This window comes from Halichoerus grypus, unplaced genomic scaffold, assembly GCF_964656455.1.
Source record: "Halichoerus grypus unplaced genomic scaffold, mHalGry1.hap1.1 HAP1_SCAFFOLD_91, whole genome shotgun sequence".
In the NCBI taxonomy this organism is placed as follows: domain Eukaryota; kingdom Metazoa; phylum Chordata; class Mammalia; order Carnivora; family Phocidae; genus Halichoerus; species Halichoerus grypus.
In genome coordinates, this window is record NW_027555022.1 from 67,886 (window position 1) to 89,033 (window position 21,148).

At 46.3% G+C, this 21,148-nt stretch overlaps 1 protein-coding gene and 1 long non-coding RNA gene across 3 annotated transcripts; one reads left to right on the plus strand and one right to left on the minus strand.

Annotated features, from left to right (window-relative positions):
• Positions 1-1,585: 1,585 nt before the first annotated feature.
• On the plus strand, positions 1,586-5,117 carry LOC144378731 (uncharacterized). The gene is made up of 2 exons (XR_004912029.2): positions 1,586-4,239; positions 4,442-5,117. It is a non-coding gene; the product is annotated as an uncharacterized LOC144378731 (long non-coding RNA).
• A 2,883-nt stretch (positions 5,118-8,000) lies between these two features.
• On the minus strand, positions 8,001-14,294 carry LOC118525248 (GTPase IMAP family member 6). 2 transcript variants are annotated; one of them, XM_036075846.2, is made up of 3 exons: positions 13,977-14,294; positions 12,471-12,555; positions 8,001-10,003 (listed from the first exon to the last, which is right to left on the minus strand). In XM_036075846.2, the coding sequence occupies exons 1-3, from the start codon at positions 14,148-14,150 to the stop codon at positions 9,210-9,212; spliced, it is 1,053 nt and encodes a 350-aa protein (XP_035931739.1). In that variant the 5' UTR covers positions 14,151-14,294; the 3' UTR covers positions 8,001-9,209. The 2 variants fall into 2 exon arrangements, with proteins under 2 accessions (XP_035931739.1, XP_077921664.1); XM_078065538.1 differs by lacking the exons at positions 12,471-12,555; positions 13,977-14,294 and adding an exon at positions 11,017-12,464.
• Between the last annotated feature and the right edge of the window lie 6,854 nt (positions 14,295-21,148).

Genomic DNA, 21,148 nt, shown 5'->3' on the forward strand with positions numbered 1-21,148 from the left:
TTTAAGATATGAATAACAGTAGGAGGTGTCTCTATCCCTTTTCCACTGGGTACTTCTCACCTAATCATTTCCAGGGCTTCCCAAAGCACATTCCCATGTGCTACGAACATGTCCTGGTGGTCATATGTGACTTGTGCCAACTCCCCTTGCTCTGCCATCTTGAAATTGGCTTCTCCATGCTCCAAGCCATTTTGCCCCAAGGGACATATACCTCTCCCGTGTTTTCCCAAAACAAATATGATTTAGACTGTACATTAAAAAAAAAGATTTTATTTATTTATTTGAGAGAGAGAAAGTGAGAGACAGAGCATGAGTGGAGGGGGAGGGGCAGAGGGAGAAGCAGATGCCCCATTGAGTAGGGAGCCCAATGTGGGGCTCCATCCCAGCACCCTGGTATCACGACCTGAGCCGAAGGAAGACACTTAACCGACTGAGCCACCCAGGGGTCCCTAGACTGTACATTTAATGAAAGTTAGCAAGGGCTTGAGGATAAGAGAAGCACAACACAAAGAAGCTTACAATTCTTTTCGAAATTATCACTCAGAGACAGATTTGATTTCACTCTACAGAATGTGGGTGCACTTTGAATCTACTGTTTTTATCATTGGAGTTTCAGCCAAAATTCCATTATGAATTTAACATCCTATTGTGTTACGACCTTCTGTAAGCAAATATTTAATCGAAGAGCCACATCTACCTCCTAAGAAAAAAGAAATACAGGTTCATGAGATGGGAGGCCCACGTGAAGTACCCTGAAAGCAGTGTTGCCCACTTGTCTCCCAGGGCAGAAGGCAGATAGAGGGTCCTTGATAAATACTACCCATTGTGGTTCATCCAATAGGAGGATGAAACATGTGGCATATTCCCGTCTCTTGAGGTTTAGGAGCCTATATCTATTCATCCATTCATTAACACTCATAGATTGTTTGACTTCAGGGTAGATTTTATACCATAAGAAAACACGGAGAATCTAGAGATAAGTAAAACAAAGTCCCTTTTGAGACTGGTTTCCTCAGGATAAAGATTCTGAGAATCATCCAAGTGGTGTGTGTCCATAGCTTGTCCTCTTTTATTGCTGACTAAGATTCCATCTGATGGATGCACCACACTTTGTCACTTCTTCTGTACTTAGTCTTACGTCCCTAATTGTTTTCTCTCATCTCATTGCATTGGCTAAAACCTCTATCATGATATTGAATGGTAGTGGATGGACACACTTGCTTGGTTCCTGATATATCTTCAGTGATTCCCAGTGGAGTAAGTGAGATGCTCAACTACAGTAGTCTATAATTTGTGTGTGTGTCATTTTCAGCAAGTATTCTCCAGCCACTTTTTTCTTGAGTGAACAGCTATTCTATTATTTATCATGAATAGCTAATCAATTTTGTCAAAGGCTTTCAAAAATCATCTATGGGAATAATCTTATGATTCTTTTTCCTTCTATCTATTAGTAAGGTGAATGATATTAATAGATTTTCTAATAACAAACCGATTTTTCATTTCTGTTTAAATCCTCTTTGGTCATGATGTATCACATTTGACAGTGTGGTGCTGGAGTCTATTTGTTAATATTTTATTTGATATTTTTGTATGGATGCTCATGAGAGATATTGGTTTATAGTTTTATTCTTTTGTACAGTGTTGTCAGGCTTAGGTATCAATACTATACTTCCTTTTAAAAATTTCCCCTCATTTCCAATGTTCTGGAACAATTTAAAGAGCACTAGGACTGTCCGGACTTTGAAGGTTTGGAAGAATTTCCATGTAAAACCATCTGGTCCTTGCGCTTACTTTTTGGTGAGGTTCCTGGATGGCTTTCTCTATCTTTTCCATGTAAATTGGTCAATTTCAACTTTATCTCTCTAGTGGAGACAGTTTTGGTGATCTGTATTTCTCTAGGAAATTATCCATTTTGTGTAGGTCTTCACATTTATTTGCAAAGAGGTCTTAAATTTTAAAAATTTTCTCTAACTCAGGGGTCATTACCTCTTATCATTTTGAAAATTTTATTTGTGCCCCTTTCCCTTTTTTTCTTGAAAAAGTAGTTTAATTTTTTTCAACAAACAAGAATTTTAATGTGTTAACTAAATCTAGTGTTTTGTATTCTCTACTACATCAACTCTTGTTTTTATCCTTATTATTTCCATATTTGTGCTTTCCTTTTGGTTTACTTCATTGTACTTCTCCAGTTTTCTCTTGAGAGGGGAATTGAATTGATTTATTTCCATTATTTTTATTGAAGAAGTCTCAGGTGCTGTGCATTTTCCTTCCCTCATTTTTTCTTTCTTTCTTTTTTTTTTTTTTTAAGATATTTATTTGAGAGAGAGAGGGAGTACAAGTGGGGTGGAGGGAAGAAGGAGAGGGAGAAGCAGTCTCCCCACTGAGCTTGGATCCCGACGCGGGGCTTGATCCCAAGGCCCTGAGATCATGACCTGAGCCGAAATTAAGAGTCAATTACTTAACCAAGTGCACCACCCAGGAGCCCCGGTGTGCACATTTTCTTAAGCATTATATCTCTGGTATAGATTTGTGAGAAGGGACATGAGATAGGGAATTTTTAGTTTTATTTTTAATTCCCTTTGAGTTAGTAGCTGCCTTCATAGGAAAGATGCTTGGAGCAAGCTTATGGAAATGAGTCCCCTAAGACTTTAAGTCAATTGGTTCTTGTGGAGTAGTGTGGATAGCATTGGAAACAGCCTACATAGCAAAACTAAATGTAGACTACATTTAATATAAAGAGAAATTGTAAAAATTTTACTTTTACTTTTACTTTTTCTAGTCTTTCCTAGCTCCTATCCATTACTTCTAGGGAAAAACTATAACTCAATGTTTAATCTTGTTTAAAGCAGTCCAATCTGATCTGTTAAAGAGACCCTTTAGACAGGGTTCAGTCTCTCTATGTAGGTGATTTCAGTAACTATCCCCCAGCCACCATGTTCCTCTCCTTCAGTGGGGGATAGATGCCTACGTGACATTGGAACTTGTTGAGAAATTTGTTGTTTGACAGACAGAATTTGGGACACACATCTCATTGCTTTATTCTCCTTTCTTCCTCTCTGTTTTCTTTCCCCTGTAAGATGATGGAGTATTCCCAACTCCACTTATCTGGATATCTACTGTATAAAATGTTATTGCACAGCAAATGAGACCTGGACCTTGTCATGCCAATTGGAGGAGTGATAGAATATAGACAATCCGTTCTAAAGAAACACCCTGGATTACAAGGCCGCCGTCTTTTAACAAAACCCTATTACTATTTCTTACTATCAGAAGCTGATTCTTCAGGTTTTTCTCTGTATTTTGTGAAGCATTCGCATGCGTCAGAGCCACCGGGAAGGCTTGCTAAAGTACAAAGTTTCTGAGAATCTGCATTCCCAACATGCTCCCAGGTGCTGCTGAAGCTCTGGCCTGGGACCATACTTTGAGAGTGACTGGCCTGGGGCAAAGATTCTGTGATTGAATGGGAAAAAGGCAAAGTCACTTCAATAACGTTCAAGGCATTTCCCTCGTTCCAATTGTTACCAGCTGGATTCGGGGCACCAAAGACTCCTCCTCTCTGAGATTCTGATGGAAAAGCATACACACAAAGAACTAAACCAAATAGGGCAAAATACCAGATTTCTACCAGAAGTCTAGGACTCGCGAGTCAAGAGAACTGGAGACCGTAGCAGGGACCAGAATCCAAAGTTAGAAGTCTTCCTTCTTCTCCCTGAATGGAAGAGAGCTAGTTGCATCTAATGGGGCCGCCTGACAACCAAAGAGTCACAGTCTGAGATGACTCAGCTGGACCTGCCAGAAAGAGAACTTCTTTGGTGTGCATATAGGATGGAACAAGGAACCAAAAGTGCGGGTCATGTCTGGTCACAGCAGGTTAAAAGGGAGAGGATACCATCTGTTTCCTGTTCTTGAAAAATAAAAATATTTAGCAAGTGCCTTAGGGATGCGGGGAATTTGGTGCACAGCCGTGAACAAGGAAGTTCGCCGCCCACTCACTACTGTGAGAGTATGTGTCAGCATATTGAGACGCAAGTAACTAAAATACCGGATATTAAATTAATACTTTGTCCCAGGCTTACCCAGCATTAAATAGGTATAAGTGTTTGGGGTTTGGTTTTGTCTTGTTTGAGAGAGAGAAAGAGAGAGAGCGCGGGCCGGTGTGTTGCGGAGGGGCAGAGGGAGAGAACCTTAAGCAGGTTCCAACCTAGGGCTCATCTCCGGACCCTGAGATCAGGAAAACAGGTACAACTCTATTCGATGCCTTGGATGCGATAGGAAACATTGCCATAAGATTGGATATAAGGTGAACCCTTACCTATGAATTTTTCACTGTGCTGAGTCCTCTCTTGTCCCTGTGGCACCACTGATTCTCCCCGAGCGTCCCTTCTCTGCATCCCGGGGAAGGAGCCTAGAAGGACATTCCCTATCATCCTTTCTCCCTTAGGTCCTGGTTAGAGTCTGCCAAAGAGAGGCACTCCCTCGAGATTCGGAACGTGGATGAGAAGGAGCACCATTTCCGGAAGCCTTTGCAAACACACAGCGGTTGTGCTTCGAGGCTGACGACGTGAGAACCGCCTGGTTCAACGCCCCAGTTGGCTCCCTAGACCCTTGCATTCCCAGCCCTCCCGCGCTTGGGCAAGCCTCTCATTTCCTAGATGGACTTCAGTTTTCCCAATCAAATACTCTGTATAAGTGGTGGGAGCTGAAATATTTCTGCAAACAATCGAAGCAAAATGAAGTAGGATCCAGAGGTGGAAAAGAGCATGGTCCAGCAGTTCTGGGGCACACAGGATGAGATTCAGACTGGCGTCTTGTGCAGGTGTTTCCATCACAAGAGGTTTGTGCCAAATATCTATGAAAATTCTCATTTGACAGGCTTAAAAGATTTTGAAATACCCATCCCACCAATCTGATTTTTTTGCCCTGAATTTACAGCATGTCTTCATAGACTTGGGAATATGTTAAGACACACTCAAAATATTATTTGGGCAGTGTCTTATATCACATCTCTCCTATAGCTCTAAAGAAAAATACTTGCAGCTTTTCAAATTTCAAATTGATTCATCTTTGATATTATTAAACAGGTCTTGTCTTTTATGGACAAGGGTTTGGTGTCTTAATATGTCTTTCCTATTTTGATACTTTAAAATTCTTAGGCTTTTCTGAAAAATTTCCACTGAAACTTTTCATACCCACAGTAGTTATTTTTTTTTTTTACTCTCTCCAACTAACAGTGTTTGTTTTTTTGTGTGCAATAATCCAAGCTGCTTTTAAGTGGCCCAAGTTACAAGCTCAGACCCTGCTAAAAATTGTTTAGAATTGTTTTGTTGGACATTTAATTCTGGCTCCAGTTACTAGTTTTATCAACTTTGTTTTTGATTGTTGAGAGGAAACATTTTATCAGAATTCCTATGTGTATGCTGAAAATGTCTCTAACCACTTTTTGTCTGGCTTTGCTGGACTGCAGGAAATTGCAATGGCTACTGGTCAAGAATTTTGTAACATATCTTCTTCTAGTCTCTTTCTCTCTCTCCGTTTCTGTCATAGCGCTTGCCTGGTCATCTCCATTTGTTCTGCATCAGTGTTATGCATTCATTTCGTAAAATATTTGATTTATTTAGAGCAAGGGCACGAGCAGGGGGAGGGGCAGAGGAAGACGGAGAGAGAGACTCCCAAGCTGACTCCATGCTCAGCTCTACCCCAGGACCCTGAGACCACGACTTGAGCCATCCACGTGCCCCTGCCTTCATTTTAAAGTTAAAAATCTGTCCATATTTATTTTTAAACTAAAAATCAATTTAAGTATATTATGAATAAAATAATAATTAGTCTTTAAGTTGAATTGCCAAGTACAATGTAGAAAGGCGTTACCGTGACTCATCCTGTCTATATCAGGTATTCAAACAAAAGTATTGCATCAGTGGAAAAGGATTATTCGAACAGAATCGATCTATTGACATGACTAGCTCAATGATGGGTTTATGTGTAACACTAGAAACAGTGCACATGGCCAACGTTTGCATTGCAGAACAGCAATAACATGTGATAGAACAGTTGGAGGGAAATCTACTTCTACCTCAACAACAAAGCTGTGTTTCATGGTGAAATACTTTACACTGCTTCTGTTTTTAAATTTCAGTTAAAACTAATTATAATTATGTAAAATGTTACACTTCTTCTCAGGTGTACCAGCTACATTTCAAGTGCTCAGTAGCCCCATGTGGCTAGTGGCTGCCATATTGAATACTACAGTTTCTAGAAAATACTCAAATATTTGGAAATCAAATACATACTTCTAAATAATCCATGAATGAAAAAAGACATCACAAAGAATATAGAAAATATTCTAAACTGAATGATAGTGAAAACAGAATATACAAAAGTTTGTGAGACATAGATATGTGTGTGTAGAGGATAATTTCTTTTTTCTTAAGCTAAAGATGGATTTATTTATTTTAGAGAGGAGGGGAAGGGCAGAGGGCGAGGGCGAGAAAGAATCTCAAGCAGACTCCCCACCAAACCCAAGAGCCTGAGACCATGACCCGACTCCTAATCAAGAGTGGGCCACTTAACTGAACGAGCCAGCCAGGAGCCCCGAGAGGAAAATTTCATAGATTTCTATTCTTACGTTAGAAAAGAAGAAATTTTAACAATCTATAGGTTATTGTGGATAATATGCTGTAGAGACTCGGGATATTACTACCTTCTGAAGAATATTGAGTTTGTTTTAGCAGGCACTTAAATTACTGGCAGATCACTTTGACTTTGGGAAGGCTTGGTTTTAGACATCACTAGCAAGGGATTACTTCAGCCTTGTTCTTCTTTTAGGGCAAATCCATTTGTCCTGATACGGTTTTGACACCTAAAATATGACCCGTTCAGTATTTCAGTGGAATGTCTGATGAACTAGAACCTCAGATTCTGTCTTTGCTGCCATGGGCAACTGCTGCCATCTGTGACATCTCTTTCAGGCTTCCAGAAAAAATTTCTCCTGGACCCTTTGGGGATGACAGTTCCTTATAGCGTCTGCCTGCATTTGGTCACTTCCCTGGGCCTTCGAACAATTGTTGTAAAATTATTATTATTTTGTATTTTCTGCATAGTTTATCAAGTGTTATTACAGGAGCACTGGGAGCTGGAAACTCCCCTGAGACTTCCAACAGCTGTTCTGACCCACCAGGGAGGAAACAACCTTGTAGGCACTGACCCCTTCTAGTTGCCCAAATCCCCATCTTTCATGCTTTGCTCCAGCGTAGAGACGTTTCTAGAAAGGCACAAATTCTAAAGTTGGCTATTTTCATAGCCTTGGCCAAGACAACCTTCCGTCCTCAGCCTACCCCCACCTCCACCCACATCACATCTTTCTTACTGGTACAGAGACTGGAGTTTCTAGAACATACCCACGCATGCCTTCCCTATTCTGTGAGGCCCAGGGAGTGATGGCGGTGCAAGATCTATCCCTCCCCCTGAAATGTGGTGGGAGTTTTCTCCCCGATCTTTAATCATAAAGGAGAAAAAAAAAACAAAACCCACTGCATTTGATGCAATTAAAACCAATTCCTTTAGAGTTTTTAATGACTGACACGTTTTGAGTGACTTGCCATTCAGAGTCACTGAAAGGCTATCATTTGGTCAATGCTTATATTTTCTGTTATGAAATTTAACGAAGCTAACAGTTAAAATACGATCACTCAAATTAAAGGAATTGATCTTCTAATGGAAATGCAAATGATTTTAGCTTTTACTCCATAGCTCTGAAGTTGGGAGTCTACTCACTTAGAGGTACGATGGCCTTGATCCATTTACCCTTGGCGTGTTTACCAATTGTCCCAAACCTAATGGAAGACAATTCCAACTGGAATGCCCATTGGTTCTTTTCTGATAATGAAACAAGTGATTTTAACTCTCACACAGAAGAATAAATGCCTGAGAATAACAAAGGAAATAGAAACATGTAGACTGAGGAGGAAATCGGGTGTGCCATACTACACTCAAAGCCTCTGTAATCAAATCAATATTTTATTCATAACAAAGGAAAAAAGTCGAAGACCAAAACAGAATTGAAAATCCTGACATAGATCTTTGGGAATATGAAAATTTCTTACATGATGAATGTTGTGTTTCAGTTCAGTGGGAAATGGGCATATTTAATAAATGGCTCTGGCACAAGGACTCTCTTTTTTTTTGAGAGAGAGATTTTTATTTATTTGAGAGAGAGAGAGACAGAGATAAGGAGAGAGATAGCGAGAGAGCACGAGTGAAGGGAGAGAGAGGGAGAAGCAGACGCCCTGCTGAGCAGGGGCTCAATCCCAGGACCCCGGGATGGTGACCTGAGCTGAAGGCAGCCGCTTAACCCTCTGAGCCCCCCAGGCACCCCCACAAGGACTATCTTAAGTATACACTCAAAATAAGTCTCTGTGGTGCCTTGAGACCCTTTTCTGAATCTCCCAGCAAAAGAAATGCTCCAGCTTTCTTAGGAGTCCACTGAGTCTGGGGAAGATGGGTGTCATGGCCCCCACACCGGGAGACTGTAGTCCATGGGCCTCCGATTGCAGAGAATCTCCAACCAGAGGACAAGTGTCCAGACAGACCTGAGGCTGTGTCCTCTGCTTTCTGATTGTCCTCCAGCACTGTCTCCCCCACCTCCAGTTCCCACCTCTCCCAGAAGAAGGTAGCTGGAGGCCCTCGGTCACACAGCTCCAAGAAACGAAGAGAGGAGCATACTGGGAGGCATTTTGCCCCGGTCTGCTCCTATTCTGTTTCCATCAGTTGGTCAGACTCCCCAGAAGCCCCTAGAACCTCAAAGAAGCTGAGGGGCCCCTGAGGCGCCTCCGTGTCCTCATGCAGTCAGGTGGCCAGAGCCAGACCCCCCTCCTGCCCTCTTCCCCAATCGCAGGTGGCTTCTGAGGGACCCTGTCTGTAGGAGCAGCCCTCCAAAAGGACACCCCCGTGTTGCAGAGGTCTCCCCCCTCCACCCCCCCCAGCAGGCAGGCTACTCCCTGCAGCGTTTAAGTCATCCAACTGCTTCCTTTGCGGGCTCCCTGGAAGGGCTGACGAGGGCCCCGGGCTGCGAGCGGGGAACTGGGCAACGCACCCGCCTCTCGGCGCACCGGACACCCCCCAGGAGCCTGGGATGGCCAGGGAGCCCCGGGGATGGAGAGAGCAGGGGACGGGCTGGCAGCGGGCTCCCGGCGCCGCGGCCCAGCGGAAGCTCAGATGGGCACGCTCTTCAGCAGATGTCCCTGCGCCTTCTCGAATTCCTTCTGGAACCGGCACAGTCCCTCCAGCAGGGGCTCCGGGAGGGGCGCCCCCTCGGAGCCCTGCCCGCGGCCGATCGGCGTCTCCCGCGCGGCCCGCAGCAGGCGGCGCTGCTCGGAGTCCCGGCAGGCCGGGTGGCTGTAGGGGCGGCCCTCGTGCTCCCACAGGACGCCGTCCACCATCCGCAGCAGCTCCCGCAGCTGCGCCTCCTGCCGGCCGCCGCTCGCCGCGTTGTCGAAGGCGCAGTGGCGCCGCTCGCACAGCGCGTCCAGCCGGGCCAGGTGCTGGTCGTCGGTGGCCCGCACGTACTCGTCCAGCGAGCCGCCCTCCAGGTCCTCCCTGCGCGTGAACACCAGCACCGTGTGCGCCAGGACGGCCACCCCGAAGGCCTCCTGCAGGCGCCGCACGGCCTGCCGGTCGTCGTCGGTGAAGCGGCCCAGCTGCGTCACCAGGAGCACGGCGTGCGGCCCGGGCGCCGAGAAGGCCACCGCCTCGCAGATGGCCCTTGCCGCCGCCTCCGGCCCGGCCCGCGGGGACAGGATGTCGGGGGTGTCGATCACCTCGAGCTCCCGCCCGGCCCAGCGGCGGCTGCCCCGCTGGAGGGTCAGGGTCACCGGTCGGGCGCTGAGTCTGGACTCGAACTCTCTCCGGCCCAGGATGCTGTTTCCGGTGGCGCTTTTCCCGCTGCCCGTTTTGCCCACCAGGAGCAGCCTCAGGGTCCGCGGGCTCCGTGGGTCCTCCCCCAGGCCTAGAAGCACCGAGACAAAGCACGGGGAGCTGGGGTTAGAGCCGGGCCCGGTGGGGGTGGGAGCGCCGAAGACCCGGCTCTGCACCCGAGACCGGCGGGGGCTCACGGTCTGTCTTGCCTTTTTTGGGGTCGTTTTTTGAATTGTGGTAAATGCACAATATACAAAATATCTACTCTGACATAAAATTTATCACTGTACTCATTTTGAGGCGTGCAACTCCGTGGCGCTCAGGACATTCACAGTGTTGTGCAGTCATCTCCACCGCGCATCTCAAGAATGTTTTCGTCATCCCAAGTTGTGATTGCGTTTGCTTTTCTGTGTCTGGCTTATTTCGCTTAGCATAGTGTTTCCCAGTTCATCCATGTTGTAGCACGGGTCAGAATTTCCTTCCTTTTGAAGGCTGAATAATACCCCCGTTGTAGGGAGAGAGCACTTTTTGTTGATTCACAGCCATACATGAACATTTGGGTTTCCGCCCTTTGCCGCTGTGAATTGTGCGGCCATGGACATTAGAGTACAAATGTCTCTGAGTCCCTGCTCTCCATTGTGTTGGGTATCTATCTACCCAGAAGGGAGATGGCCGGGGGCGGGGGGGGGGGGGAGGTTTTCGAACCCCTTCTCAAGGCCCTCTCTTCTCACCCAGCTGGGAGTTAGCCCAGCATGAATATGGGACCCTGAGCTTTGCTGAATATCCCTGATTGCAGATCCTTCTCAGTAAGAGAAGGAAGAGAAAAAGTATGTGGCCTCTGCGTCTATGTCTTCCCTCCGAGGCAACTGACCGCATCACCTTCTTCAGCTTTTCCCACTGGGAAGGTTGGGAGTGGGGGACACCTCAGCCAGACCCCAGGCTGCAAGCGCAGAGGCATGCTGGCTCCACATTCTTAGGCAACAACCTGAAAGTTTGGGCTGGACATTCTCACCCCACAGAATATCAGAACCATGAGCAGAGAGAAAAGACCGGGAGATGCCCACTTAATATGGAGAAGCCCAGTGTCAGGATTCTCAGACACACCTGGGGCCGAGGGACAGGAGGGGGTTCCTTTCGGGCCTCTCAGATCCCAGACCCAGAGCCCACGGAGCAATGCCAAGTCATAGCTGGTTTCCAGGTCTGTTCCCCACTGAAGTGACTGATGTGTCTCCGTGTCAGAGCCCTCGGCCTCGTGAAGGCAGGATGGGCCCCGTCTTCCTCTGACTCTCCTGAGCAACGGCATGCTCTTCTGCTGTCGCCCCGCTGCCTATCCGGACGGAGTGGCTTTGGCTCCGTCCTGCTGCCCCCAGCGGGCTTGAAGGCAACGCGGGTGAGTGGGTGGGAGCTTCCAGGGAGCACGGAGAGTGGAAGGTTCCTCCGTGTCCTCCTAGCCGATGCAAAGCCGGACAGCGACAGCAATCCTGTCCGGGCAAGCCTGGAGCCCGAGCACAGCGCTGCCCTTGAAACCTATCACTTGAGCTCTGGGGAGGATTTTGCAAGTAACAGTTAACCTTGATTGCTGCATGAAAAGGTCAATCAGGTGTCAGCGCTTCTACTGGCAGATTTCTTTTTTTTTTTAAAGATTTTATTTATTTATTTATTAGAGAGAGAGAATGAGAGAGAGAGCATGAGAGGGGGGAGGGTCAGAGGGAGAAGCAGACTCCCCGCCGAGCAGGGAGCCCAATGCGGGACTCGATCCCGAGATTCCAGGATCATGACCTGAGCTGAAGGCAGTCGCTTAACCAACTGAGCCACCCAGGCGCCCCTACAGGCAGATTTCTTATGTGGTTTATTAAAAAGGCTCTCTCCCGGTGCCTCAGGCCATTGGGGTTCATAGAGTAAAAAAAAAAAAAAAAGCCGTTTGTGTTAAAATACACAATGAATCACAAATAATTTCTGCTGGCCAGGAAAATGGATGGATTTCCAGCATTCCCAGATTCTGTCTCCCCAGGTTAGATGGCAATGTTGAGCCCTCGGAAGTTGCGCGCCTGACCCTGATGCAATAGCTTTTGGGGGGACAGGACCCCGTGAGAAGGCCAAGCCCGGTTCTGAGGCAGCGGTCGGCCGAGGACACCTGCTTGTCCCCGTGGTGCTCTGCAGCCCATACGACCCCAAGAGCTCTCACGTGGGCTCCGGCCAAGCACCGGCACAGGGTCTGTCGGCTTCAGAGCCCCAGACTGAGCATCGGCACATCCCTCCTGGGGATGGAAGCCCAGAACGCACGGACCCTTTCCCCGGGCCTGGCACAGAGAGTTAGTAAAGGGGGCAACGAGCACTGTGTCTCCCCTTCCTTTCGCCTGCTCCGCCTCTCAGGGACCTTTCCCTCTTACTTGGCTGCAGTAGAGAAGGGCCCCAACCCAGAGGCCCTTGGACGGCGGCCCAGGTGGGCACATCTCTGGCCGGGATGAGCCCCGCTGCCTGTCCCAGTGCACCACCCGCTCCCCGAACGTCCCCATCCACACCCCGCTCACGTTCATTTCTGCTAGAAAGTAGTTTACCTCCTAAAACGTCTCGTCTAGGATCCTGACACAGCGCTCCTGCAGGATTGTCCTCGAGAATACGTTCGTGTTCCTCTTCCTCTGGCTAGAGGAGATCATAATATGTCTTAGGAGTCTTTCAACAGAGTTTTAAGAGGCACCTGACTTTTGCCTTTCTCTTGCCAGAAGCATTGGTTTGAGGGGGAGCAGCCTGAATGAGGAGAGGGGGAGGGGGCCTGGGGGGACCCCACTTCCTTTGCTCTCCTCTCTCCCCGCTCCCACCACTGTGGTCTCTACTGTCACTCTAAGAGACTTCATGGAGAAAGGTGAGTGGCCCTGCCAGCTCAGGAGTGGGTGGCATTTGGATAGACAGGGACCTGGAGCTGTTCTGTGAGGACAGAAAGGAGCAGAGAGCAGAGGCAGGTCTGATCCTGGGTCCTGAGAGCAGTGGAAAGATCTGGAGGGCACGGGCAGGAAGTTGTGGTGGGGAGCTGGCCTGGCGTGGCGGGGGGAGTCCCAGGAGTCTTGGGCCAAAAAGAACAGTCCAGGCCTGACCTGTGGGGAAGGCTCGGCAGCGAGGATTGCGGAGGGCAAGAGGTGGGTGGCCGGGTTCTGCGGTGAGGACGACAGGGAAGGGGCCTTCGGGGTGGGGGGCAGGGTCCCGCTGAGAGCCGGGGGACCTCAGTGCTCCTCTCCAACCGCCACCATTACGATGGCCACACTGCCTGGGCCCTAGCGTTCCCGTCAGTGTGAGTGCGGGGCCTGAGCTAAACGTCCCTGAAATCTCCTCCCCTGTGAGATTCCAACATACTTTATGACATTTTCTAGAGCAACTCCTAGTCCTCCTTGCAAAGTAGGGCCATGTCCCTCCAACCAGGAACGCAACACACACCCACACTCACAAACATACAAACCCACACTCACATATACACACAAATACAACACACACCCACACACTCACAAACACAACACACACCCACACTCACAAACATATACACACAAACACCATACACACCCACACACTAACAAACATAACACACACCCACACTCACAAACACAACACACATTCATAAGCATACACACACAAACCCACACACTCACAAATACAACACACATCCACACACTCCCAAACACAACACACACATACACACCCACTAACATACACACTAACAAACACAACACACATCCACACAGTCACAAACATACAAACAGACTCACAAACATACACTCAAAGCATTACCACACATGTACTCACAAATATATAAACACATATAAACATACACACAAACATAGCACACACACAAACATAAATATACAACACACACATCCACACACGCACATCCACATAAACACACACATCACACACACTCCACCCAAACACTCCCAAACACAACACATACTCACACAAACACAAACACACAGCTCACGGGGAAGCACACATACTCTTCACATGCACACAAACAACACATACAAACACGCACACAGCACCCAGGCACACAGACACGCTCCCCTCACACTCGGACTTACCACTCTGTCAGCTGTTGGGCAAGAGGAATGGCGATGTTTTCTGTCTCCTGGGGCCATGTGCTCTTGTGAATTCTTTGTTTTTCCTTTTGGGGCCGACACATCGTAGGCTTCTGCGGACCATGAGTGGAGGAGGTTGAGGAAAGTGCCCACCGCGTAGGAACAGAGAAAGGACATGGCTTATATTTTTCAGCAAACTGGGATGAGAAAGCTCAGCTCCAGAACTGCCCTGAAAGAGCAGCTGTGGGCTGTGGGGGGAACAGGAAGTGAATGGGAACACGCAGGCCAGGCCCTCCTCAGTCAGAAGAGCGCCGTTTGCATTTTGTCTGCGGTTTTGGTAGTGTGAACAGGAAAAACAAGAACACCGGTGTTGTTATTATTTTGATCCTGAACGAGGACAACTAGATCTCAGAGGCTTAGGGAGAAGCAACAGATGCTCCAGGAAATTTGTGCCAGGGGAATGATTTTTCACGGATCTCCCTTTTGTGTGAGTTCCCGCTTCCTACAGATAACCCATGGCTTCACCATCGTGGCAGATGCCTGTCGTCTCTTCCCCCCTCCTTAATTCCAACTTCCTTTAAGTATTTTCTCTCAGGACAAGGACTGGAACGGAAGCACCAGCCCTTCCCGGGGCCTGAGTCGCCCGTCCTCAGATGGGAGCTGCCCCACCAGCTCCCCTGGGCCTCCCGCCCCGGCACTGGGGGCCTTGGGACTTGTCAGCAGCACAGCAGTTGAGCCAGTCCCTTAGAATAAATCATGTAGCCAATTCTTTATAATAAATCTCTTTATGTACGTGTACACACACACACACACACACACACACGTCTGACAATTCCAAAATCTGAGTCATATCTGAGTCTGGTTTGCTCTGTGTCCAGACTGTACTTCTTGCTTCTTAGCATGCCGTGTGCTGACGTGCCAAGCTGGATGCGATCTATGGGATATTAGGAAGTGAGGTCACTAGGGCTATAGCACTAGGTTGTGTGTTCATCTGTCTAGGAGTCGGGCTGCGTTTATGTTTGCTGTAGCTGTAGGTGCAGAGTTTTCGGTTTCCTCCGGCACTCTAGTCTCATTTCACTGTTGTCTGTGGGTTTCCCTAAGAAGCCCTTCTTAAAGAGAGTTTGTGCTGTGCCGTTCTTTTGGCTTTAATTCACTGTTTTTACACCAAAGCTCTGTTGATGTGGTGGCAGGAATGGGTGGGGGAAGCATGATCTTGAAATTAAATCACCCTCTCTTAGTGGGTCCGTGATGGGCTGTGATCATCACAATTTATTTACCTTTTCCTCCACTGTGCCTGCTTTGAGTGAATCAGGTGATCTGCTCACTTTCCACCTGTTCTCCCCATTTGATTCCAGCCTCTCTCTTCTTCCCTCTGCTCTGGCCGTGATGGGCTTCCTTTACTTACTTGACGCTTCGTCCCACCTTTTTTCTCTGGAGCTGCTGTGAAGAACTGGAACCAAATGTTTCTCTGGGAAGGTGTTCTATTAATAAAAAGATTTTGATAAGCATTTTGGAGGTTTAATGGAGATTTGGAGGTTTAAAATGTTCACTATTAACACTATTTTCAATGTTTAGAGGAAATATACACGAAGACCATAAAAGACAAATAAATTGCATGTATAAAAAACATAAGGTGGATATAAAATTATCATTATTTGTAAGTGTTATGATTTTATATCTGGAAAAATCAAGAGAATAAACCAAGGGGCACTTGGGTGGCTCAGTCAGTTGAGCATCCCACTCTTGATTTCGAGCCAAGTCATGATCTCAGGGTCCTGGGATCGAGGCTCACATCGGGATCTCTGCACATGCTGGAGTCGGCTTGAGATTTTCTCTCTCCCTCTCCCTCTGCCACTCCCCTGCTCTCTCTCTCACACACACACACTCTCTCTCTCTCTCTCTCTCAAATAACTAAATAAATCTTTAAAAAATAATAAACCAATAAGCTCTTATACAATAAGAGAACTTAATAAATTGATGAATGCAAAATCAAATACAAACCGTAAGAATTGACTCACAAACAAACAGTAGCCAATTAGATATAACTTGTGATTTAAAAAATAACAAAAAGTAAAATGCCTAAGAATAGACTTGAAAACAGTGCAAACCTTCTGTATAAAGGAAACTTCTGAAGCTATAGAGCAAATAGAACTCTCTCATGATGTTTGGTGAAAAATATAAATTGGTAGAACCCCTTTGGAAAAATCTGTAGTACCCAGGAAACCTGAACATTACACAGAGTCAGTACTGAGCTCTCCTCCCCAGAGGCACACACCCAGCAGACATTGTGCCTCTTTTCCAGGCAAGGGAATGCCTGTGGTATTTAGAGTGGTGGCACTCAGAAGAGCAAACCACTGGAAAAAATGTTAGTGCCCACCAAGGTGTAAGTGTTCTCACAAAGAAAGAAAGAAGGAAACATGGTAACTGTGTGAGGAGGTGGCTAGGTTAATTAGCTTGATTGGGGTGAATATTTCACAATGTCCGCCTATATTAAATCATCAAGTTGTGTACCTTAAATAGATATAATTTTTATTTGCCAATTTATTTTATTTGTCAAAGTTATACCTCAGTAAAGCTGGAAAATAAAATAAAGTAAAATGCAGGGGTGCCTGGGTGGCTCAGTCGTTAAGCGTCTGCCTTCGGCTCAGGTCATGATCCCAGGGTCCTGGGATCAAGCCCCGCATCGGGCTCCCTGCTCCGCGGGAAGCCTGCTTCTCCCTCTCCTGCTCCCCCTGCTTGTGTTCCCTCTCTTGCTGTGTCTCTCTCTGTCAAATAAATAAATAAAATCTTTAGAAAAAAAAAATAAAGTAAAATGCAATCCCTATGAAAATACCATCAACTTTTTTCACAGAGCTGGAACAAATAATCCTAAAAATTTATGGAACCACAAAAGACCCCAAATAGCTAAAGGAATGTTGAAAAAGAAAACCAAAGCTGGTGGCATCACAATTACGACTTCAGCCTCTATTACAAAGCTGTAATCATCAAGACAGTATGGTACTGGCACAAAAACAGACACATAGATCGATGGAACAGAAGAGAAAACCCAGAAATGGACCCTCAACTCTATAGCCAACTAATCTTAGACAAAGCAGGAAAGAAGACAGTCTCTTCAACAAATGGTATTGGGACAATTGGACAGCCACATGCAGAAGAATGAAACTGGGCCATTTTCATACACCATGCATGAAAATAGACTCAAAATGGATGAAAGACCTAAACGTAAGACAGGAATCCATCAAAATCCTAGAGGAGAACACAGGCAGTAAACTCCTTGACCTCAGCCGCAGCAACTTCTTGCTAGACACGTCTCCAAAGGCAAGGAAAACAAAGCAAAAATGAACTAGTGGGACTTCATCAAGATAAAAAGCTTTTGCACAGCAAAGGAAACAGTCAACAAAATCAAAAGACAACCAACAGAATGGGACAAGATATTTGCAAATGACATATCAGATAAAGGGCTAGTTTCCAAAATCTATAAAGAACTTATCAAACTCAACACCCAAAGAACAAAGAATCCAGTCAAGAAATGGGCAGAAGACATGAACAGACATTTCTCCAGAGAAGACAACAAATGGCCAACAGACATGAAAAAGTGCTCAACATCACTCGGCATCGGGGAAATCCAAATCAAAACCACGATGAAATACCACCTCACACCAGTCAGAATGGCTAAAATTAACAAGACAGGAAACAACAGATGTTGGCGAGGATGCAGAGAAAGGGGGACCTTCTTACACTGTTGGTGGGAGTGCAGGCTGGTACAGGCACTCTGGAAAACAGTATGGAGGTTCCTCAAGAAGTTAAAAATAGAGCTACCATATGACCCAACAATTGCACTACTGGGTATTTACCCCAAAGATACAAATGGAGTGAAACTAAGGGGCACCTGCACCCCAATGTTCATAGCAGCAGTGTCCACAATAGCCAAACTATGATCCACAGATCAATGGCTAAAGAAGATGTGGTATATACATATATCGGCCATCAAAAAAATGAAATATTGTCGTTTGCAATGACATTGATGGAACTAGAGGGTATTATGCTAAGTGAAATAATCAATCAGAGAAAGACAATTATCATATGATCTGACTCATATGTGGAATTTAAGAAACAAGACAGAGGATCATAGGGGAAGAGAGGAAAAAATAAAACAAGACGAAATCAGAGAGTGAGACAAACTATAAGAGACTCTTAATCATAGGAAACAAACTGAAGGTTGCTGGAGGGGAGGTGGGTGGGGGGATGGGGTAACTGGGTGATGGACATTAAGGAGGGCACATGATGTAATGAGCACTGGTATTATACAAGACTGATGAATCGCTGACCTCTACCTCTGAAACTAAAAATACATTATATGTTAATGAATTGAATTTAAATTAAAAAAATTTAAAAATAAGGTAAAATAGCTGAAAAATGTTTGTAAAATGAAAGCACAAAAACAACATAGCCTACATTATTGGATTAATTATACAGATCACATATTCATTCATAAATTATAAATTATACATGTATTATAAATTAAGTTATATTCACACAATAGAATACTAATAGCAGTGAGAACACACAATTTATTGCTACACATGGATAAATCTCAAACATAATGGTAAGCAAAAAGCAAAACCAGAAAGCAGATACAAAAGAATGCATAGTACATAATTCCATTTATATAAAGTACAAGAATGGCTAAAATCAATCTATGCTATTAGAAGTTCAGTTAGAGGTCACCCTGGAGAGCATTACGGGCACCTCTGGGATTTTCTTTCTTTATCTGAGTGCTGGTTACACCTTATCCTACGATAGATCCCAAGGGACCTATTATTGTTTTTAAATATTGGAGTATTTTTAAAATAATGACATCCAATTTATCTCCCTTTTTCTGTGCAGCTTGGGATAATAAGACTAACTCAAGCTTCTTTTTTTCGTATGTTCTCTTAATTCTCTGGAGGAAAAACTATTATTCTAAGTAATATTTGCCATGAGACATCCTAAGGCCAGGAAACAAAATGGCAAGCTAGAACCATGCACTAAAACCAGTTGGATATGGGGCGCCTCAGTGGCTCAGTAGGTTAAGTGTCTGCCTTTGGCTCGATCATGATCCAGAGTCCTGGGACCAGTGTTATGTTGCGCTCCCTGCTGAGCAGCGAGCCGGCTTCTCCCTCTCCTCCATGCTCTTGCTCTCTCTTGGTATCTCTGTCTCTCTCCCTCTCAAATAAAAAGACAAATAAATAAAATCTTTTAAAAAGCTCGATAATTATTTTGAAAATTCTTAAATGATAGTTCTTCCCAAAATAAATTTTCAAAGATCAGACTGGAGGTGTTCTCATTGAATAATTTTAGTAGAAAAGAAATTGGAGCTCTTAGTGGAGCTCAAACTCAATATGAACCAATGGTGCAAAAAAGAAGTCACCAAAAGAAGCCCCTTTAAGTCAGGCTCTATTGAAGGAAGTCCAGGGTCTCTGAGTTGAACCGGCAACAGCTACAAGCTTATGATCAATTCCAGAGACTAGATTTGGGGGGTATTGCCAATGTGGACTGTTCAGAGGGGGGTAGCAAAGAATATGAAAGAAGCGCGTCAAATAATTACAGAGAAAATGAGGCAGGAACTGACTAAAAGTATCAAGACGAACATGCTTGGCAATTACACAGATGGGAAGAAGTTTACTGTCTGTTGATGTGCAAATGCAGGAGACAGACAAATGGGCACGTATTTCGGGGTTTCTTCACCACAAAGGAAAATCTAACCCAGGTGTTCAAAAATAGAAGAGGGACCCCCCAAGGGGAGGAGACTAGAGTTGGAACAGAGAGCTTGTATCGCTGGGTACCACCACGAGCGTTTCTGTAGGAGAGCAAGGGGAACCAGTGCTAATGGACTTGGCCTGCTCACTAGTCGATGATTCTGGCTCCAGTCTACAGGCGGGCCATTTATGCGGGACAGGAGAGCCAACTTTTTAAATCTCCCCCCTCTCTCCTCAAAAGCATCTCCTCTATGAATCTGCTCCAGTGCTTCGGTTTCCAGCTCTTAACAATCACTCATTTGGGGTTTTATTAATTAGGACTGCAGAGAAGCGCTGGTTCAGCACACGGGAAGTTGCTTAGGGCCCCCCCGAGACGTGGTTGTGGGGCAGGGGGCCGGTCTGAGCGCAGCCAGCAAGGGCGGGGATGGGGGCGCCCCAGTGGCCGGGAGGCTGGCGGCAGCCCCTCCGGGTAATCTGGACATGTAGAGCCAAGGGTTGAACAGTGAGGCGTCGGGTGGGGAAAACTGTGCGGGAGAGCACCGCCTGACATTTAGGGATTGCCTTTTCTGGTCTTCCAGGGGCATTTGCCAGTTTTGCTGCCATTTTCCATGTTTGCCTCCTTTTGCGTTGTGTCATTTCATGAAGATCAAATGGGACATGGAAAGGGCAATTGCACACCGTGAAGCGGGAACAGAAACAGAAACAAACACACGGCAAAGACACGGTTATGCCCCTCACTTCCAGCGGGCCCTCATCCCCCAGGAGCTTGGCTGACGGAGTCACCCCAATGCTTATCACCGAGTGGTTGAGGGTGCACCTCTGCTGGAGCCGGCTCACCTGCTCAGTGTGCTTGCTCACACCTCAGGCTCCCTTCGCTGGAGCCCACACCTTGGGCTCAGGCTGGAAGGCAGAGTAAGGGCAGGAAAACTTGTGCCCACTGAGTGGTCTCTTGTTTGCTCACAAGAGAGTCAAAAGTGCTCGTTGCCTCTTCTGCATGAGGCCCTGGTGTGGGTTTGAGACTGAGGGGAAAACGCTCCTGCTTCACCCTCGCCAGCCCAGCCAGGGGGTTCAGAGCGGTCTCTGCGGGGCCATCCCTCCTGGTCCCTGCCCACCCCCTCTAACCTGTTCCCAGCGCCAACCCCCATACCGGGTTGGGGTCATGGGTCCAACATTCCAGCTCTGTCCTGTGAGGTGACCACGACGTTATGTGACAGGGAAGACCAACTGTGGAGGAGGTGAGGTAGGAAGTGGTGGTGAGAAGACACCAGGAGTGTTGCTGCACAAACGGGTGAATTTACAGCAAACAGCAAACGTTCTTATCATTCGAGAAGTTTCTGGGAAATGGGCCCACATCGAGTGTATACCACAGACTTCCTGGAGATGCACAAGAGCAAAAACCCCATCATCTTGTTTAAGTAGAGCACACAAGACCTGCTT

Excerpts from the sequence above, each read along its gene's own strand:
- LOC118525248 (XM_036075846.2), bottom strand. The coding sequence starts at position 14,150 with ATGTCCTTTCTCTGTTCCTACGCGGTGGGCACTTTCCTCAACCTCCTC. Across the intron at positions 12,556-13,976 it reads GCCCAACAGCTGACAGAGTG|CCAGAGGAAGAGGAACACGA; the intron begins GTAAGTCCGAGT and ends GATCTCCTCTAG. Across the intron at positions 10,004-12,470 it reads TAGACGAGACGTTTTAGGAG|GCCTGGGGGAGGACCCACGG; the intron begins GTAAACTACTTT and ends CGGTGCTTCTAG.